At 44.2% G+C, this 5,000-nt stretch overlaps 2 protein-coding genes across 20 annotated transcripts in view; both read left to right on the top strand.

The window, feature by feature from the left end:
• Positions 1–5,000, top strand: part of LOC122251860 (dystrophin, isoforms A/C/F/G/H-like) — a 1,045,059-nt gene that overhangs the window by 540,512 nt on the left and 499,547 nt on the right. The window lies entirely within an intron of this gene.
• LOC147468534 (uncharacterized) overlaps positions 1–5,000 on the top strand; it is a 116,993-nt gene that overhangs the window by 1,469 nt on the left and 110,524 nt on the right. The window contains exon 3 of the mRNA XM_086553507.1: positions 1–48. This exon is cut by the window's left edge and continues 285 nt beyond it. Within this exon, the coding sequence (XP_086409633.1) occupies positions 1–48 (48 nt within the window). The remainder of the gene's footprint in view (positions 49–5,000) is intronic.

Raw genomic sequence — 5,000 nt, forward strand, 5'->3', positions numbered from 1 at the left:
CCCACCTCGAGGATATTGTGTGGATCGGAGCCCGTGCGACCCTCTCAGGTGGCTCCCGGGTGCATTCTGGCTGGATGCTCTCTGCTCATTGTGTTGTCTGAGTGCCGTCATAAATCATAAGTGTTGATACGGAAACTTCGCCCCTCTTGGGTCACACACGTACACAAGCGCGCGATGTCACGGAGCTCAGCTTCCGATTCTGTCGCAAAATTGAATAAATGATATATGTGTTATGTTTGGTATTTTGTCAACGACTTTTTGTGGTGTATTCGTTGCAGTGTTTTGTAACATCAGAAGAGACATCGCCCTCGGCCATAGCCTCCACCTCTCGTTCCACCGACCCGCGTCACAGTGGTGAAAGGAGTCCACTTGTAAACTCAGGAGGACGGAAAAAATACCGGGGCTCCACGAGAGGATGAGAGAGATTTGCTCCTAAGTGTAGTAGTGGTGTTGTGGGGGAGGGGGGCGAAGGGAGAGATGAGTGTGGGCTGTTGGGTGGGTTAGGAAACGGGGCCTGTGTGAAGACGTGAAGTGCCAAGAGTGGGGCATTCCAGTCCTTAGCCCAAAACAGGGAAGGATTACCCCAACCCAGCAGCGTCGAAGGAAGAGAGAGAGGCGGGTGAGACAGCTTGCTTCTGGTGAGATCTAGAAAATGAAAGAAAGATAGAAAAAGAAGTAATGCCAGGGCAGACTTGACCTCCTCTCAGAAAGTTCGCAAAGAAAACCGTGAGAGTTAAGAAGCGACGCAGTAAATGTCGGTAGTGAAATAAAAATTCACGGAAGGTGTGAGGGGAAAGTTTGGTCATGATAATGAGGCCACGAGGATCGAGGAGGAGGAGGAGGAGGAGGAGGGAGAGAATGAAAATCCCCGCCTGATGCAAGTGGGTAAGCCTTCACCTTCAGCGTTCCCGACGGTGGCTCGCACGCCCTCCAAGAAGCCCGTCCTCGCAACGGCAGGGAAGTATTTTGAATAATTATGCCGCACTTTCTTTCTACTCTATGAAGGTGATGTCCGAGAGACAACCACAGAGGCTCGAGTGGGCAGAAGAGCATGAAACCGCGGTAGTCTGCTCCTGCTCCACTAAACAGGTCAATTTACATTTTATCAACGACGTCTTGTCTGGATTGGAGGGCGCGGGGACAGGGAGGGATGGAAGCAGGAAGGGGGGAGGGGGGTAGATTACAGATTCCTTTCCTTGATCTTGAAAAAAAGAAAAAAAATGGATGAACGAAGAAGAAAATTAAACTAGAGGAATAAGGGGAATATCGTGAGCAATGCAAAATAAGAAATAAGAATTTGAATTATGTGGTAACTTTTACAGTGAGGACTGCGAAATTGGAATTAACGGAGGAGAGAGCGCCGTTATGATTTATTAGTCAATTAACCCCCGTCTTCATGGGACAAGGCGCTCCAGTGTGACGGTCATTTGTCTGCGCTTGACGACTTTGTTGAGATTTGCGGAAAACTCGGAATTTTGAGCTTGTGAAATGCACAGAATCACTTTCTCAGCTGTTTCTGTCTGTGTGTATGTGTATGTGCGCTTGTGTGTGAATCCGTGGATGTATGTTTGTTTGTATGTGTGTGTGTGTGTGTGTGTGTGTGTGTGTGTGTGTGTGTGTGTGTCAAAGAGAGAGAGGGATAAGGGGAGAGGGATAAGGGGAGAGGGATAAGGGGAGAGGGATAAGGGGAGAGGGAGAAGAGGAGAGGGAGAAGAGGAGAGGGAGAAGAGGAGAGGGAGAGGGAGAGGGAGAGGGAGAGGGAGAGGGAGAGGGAGAGAGAGAGAGAGAGAGAGAGAGAGAGAGAGAGAGAGAGAGAGAGAGAGAGAGTGAGTGTGTGTGTGTTTTTTTTGTGTATGTGTGCGTGCGTGCGTGTGTATATTTATGTGTCTGAATTCCATTTGAAGTTCCTTTATCATTCTTCTGTTATTGACACATAAAGTATCCCGCAACCAGTATCGTTCACTCTGTATTTTAGTTTTTTGAACCAGTGCTTGAAGTTTTCTGTTTGCATTTGATAGGGAAAGACATTTTCCAGTAACATTACCACAGTTGCGTTCCCATCATTCTCAGTACGCCGAATCATAAGATATTAATCAAGGTCAGTAATGGCAAGGTTTATTCTAAAAAAAGTGGGCTATAAAATCTCAACGTCATATACCGCGTGAGTTGTAACGGAAAGAAGAATTTCCGAATGAAAGGTGGGTATCCGTTGGCCCACACATGCATAACCACGATGCTTATTCTCCGCGGCGATGACTCTAAGGCGCTCAACCCCCACGCAAAACGTCGTGAGAAAAATGGTGATACAATTAAGATCTTGAGGAGCAGCTTAGGTGGCCCTGGAGATTGGCTTAGATTCCAATTTGATTTTCTCCGATAGATAACTCGCTACCTCTTACACTGCCTCTCCCCTCCCCCTCCACCCCTACAGCTTCCCTCTGATCTTGCCCTCCTCCTCCTCTTCCCACCTGTCCCCTCTACCCCTCTCCCCTACTTTCGCCCCCCCCCCCGTCTCCCCTCTTCTTCCCTCCTGAGACAGCTCTCCCCTCGATGCCTAATATGATGGGGATTCTCCTCCTGGATATTAATATTCTGTCTTCCACACTAGCTTGGAGGAAGGAAGGTTGTTGATGCTGCTGTTGTTCTATTACTGCCTTTGTGTAGAGAAAACGGTATTACTCACGCGATGCTTACACAAGAGGTTCATTACGGTTATGTATGTACGGAAATGATCTCGGATATTACTAGCGTAGGGAAGGTATTTACAAGCTATTGGATGGCTCTTTTCATATTTTTTTTTATACTAGTATATATATATATATATATATATATATATATATATATATATATATATATATATGTGTGTGTGTGTGTGTGTGTGTGTGTGTATGTATGTATGTATGTATGTATGTATGTATGTATGTATATATACATATGTATATATGTATACATATATATATATATATATACATTTATATATATATATATATATATATATATATATAAATATATAAATATATAAATATATAAATGTATATATATATTTATATATATATATACATATATATACACTAACTACAAAAATGAAATATGGAAATATGACTAATGACATTTTCATATTGTTGCACAGTGTAATTAGTTTTTGACATTTTTCCCGTTAACTCAGACCTGCAGTTGTGAATGTTACGATTGATCGTTGTTGTTCGGAATCTTGTCAATGACGTGCTGCATGTGCCATGTCCGTTAACCTTAAATTCTTAATTTTAGTGTAAGTCATAAAGCGGCGTGACCTCATGTCCAATGAATACCAAACACACAGCCGCGGTTTTATGGTACCTTAAAAGAAGCAAACGATGAAAGAAACTCAGAAATTGACTCGTTCAGACGTGCTGCGTTTAGATTATTGATTAGGATAATCTGTACCTTCGCTTAACCATCTCCAGGATTAGTAGTTTTGTCGGCCCATACATCACTCGGGCGACAGGCTTAGGCATGGAATAAAAATGCCACGCATACAAGATGTGGCGTGACTCGTCCTTCTTCCTTGCCATGCCACCCACTTTACCCCTTATCGAGCAATGGTATTTGTCTCAGTGGCAGCAACACCAGGCCTGGTCGCATAGGCCTGTGGACGCCAACCCACCACTTTCTTGTTCCGTGTGTTTACAGCACTTGGGACCTTTATGGCTCTTGATACTCTTAACTGCTAATGGCGATGCCACCTCCACCTGTTTCGCACTTTTTTCCATGTAGACTTGTTCTCTTTTCACTATTTTATTATGATTCAAATTGTTTTAAACCGCACGATGTATCTTTTTCATTCCTCTTTCACCCTCTCCATTCCTAGCTGCTGCCTCCCTCCCCCCTCCCTCTTTATCCCTCCCGCCCCAGGCAGTGTCCCAGAACAGTGATCTCGTCTGACGCCTCTCAGGTTACCTCCTTATGTGTGAGTGATGGCGTTACTGTCACTTGTTTACATGTGGGATGTTCGGCCCATACATCCATTACGGGAAGGGGGAGGCTGGGATGTTTTCTTTTGTTTGTTCTTTTTCTGTGGACGTCTTTATGCTTTTTTACTCCTCTGCCTTCTTGGGTGAGCTTTGTGACAATTTTGTGTAAAATGATTATTGTAGTCTTTTTGTTATCCATTTTTTTTTCTTGATTAATGTTTTTTTCCGTGTTTTTTCTTTTGTATTCATTAATGAATACCAAATTGATTGATTCAGTGAATACCTCCGAATTCGATTTCATTTTCTGCTCGACTCACATTTCGGCCATTGTCGCCGTAGACTGCAGAGGAGGATCCTTGAATGTGAAAAAGATATTGAGGATATCCTTGATCACTTGCCCATGGGATGGAGCGTTTCATCTCACGTCATTAGAGAGCCGTTCTTTTCGTATTTTCTCGGTCTGTTTTCTTCTTTTTTTACCTACGTTTTCTATTGTGTATTTGTGTATTCAACTATCTTTTACTTTCTTTAATTTTTGTAGTTACATCATAATATAGGTCCATCCCCCCCCTATTATTTTTTCTCCTCCCATCCTTCATCTTTACATGATGATGATCATCACCTTCATCCCCATCCACATAATTTTCCTCTTCACACACCTCCTCAAAATTTGTAATGCCAACACCTCTCCTTTTCCCCTTTCTCTTCTCTCCTCCTACCGCCTCCGCGTCAAGACGGCCCCTGCGTTCTCGCCTGCAAGGGAGCGGGCGTGCGAGGGGGCGGCACGAAGTGCAGCGTGCAAGGCCGTATTTGTCATATCATTACTTAAAGACAGGGAAAGTTATCTCGGCCTAAGGTAACAAAGTGGCGCTGAGTGAAGGATCAAGCCTCATAATTGGCTGCCTTGCCCCGCGGTTCCGTCCACTGTAATGAAACCAAATGAAAGCGCCGGAACGTGTGTTAACATTCTGTACCGCGGGGAAGGAGTCGCTCTTAAAAATGCAAATGCCCTAGGAGACGTCAGGGATTATGTTCGTTTTGGCCCGAATT

Source organism: Penaeus japonicus, unplaced genomic scaffold (assembly GCF_977035675.1).
Source record: "Penaeus japonicus unplaced genomic scaffold, GWHDUDI00000001_assembly GWHDUDI00000028, whole genome shotgun sequence".
Lineage (NCBI taxonomy): Eukaryota > Metazoa > Arthropoda > Malacostraca > Decapoda > Penaeidae > Penaeus > Penaeus japonicus.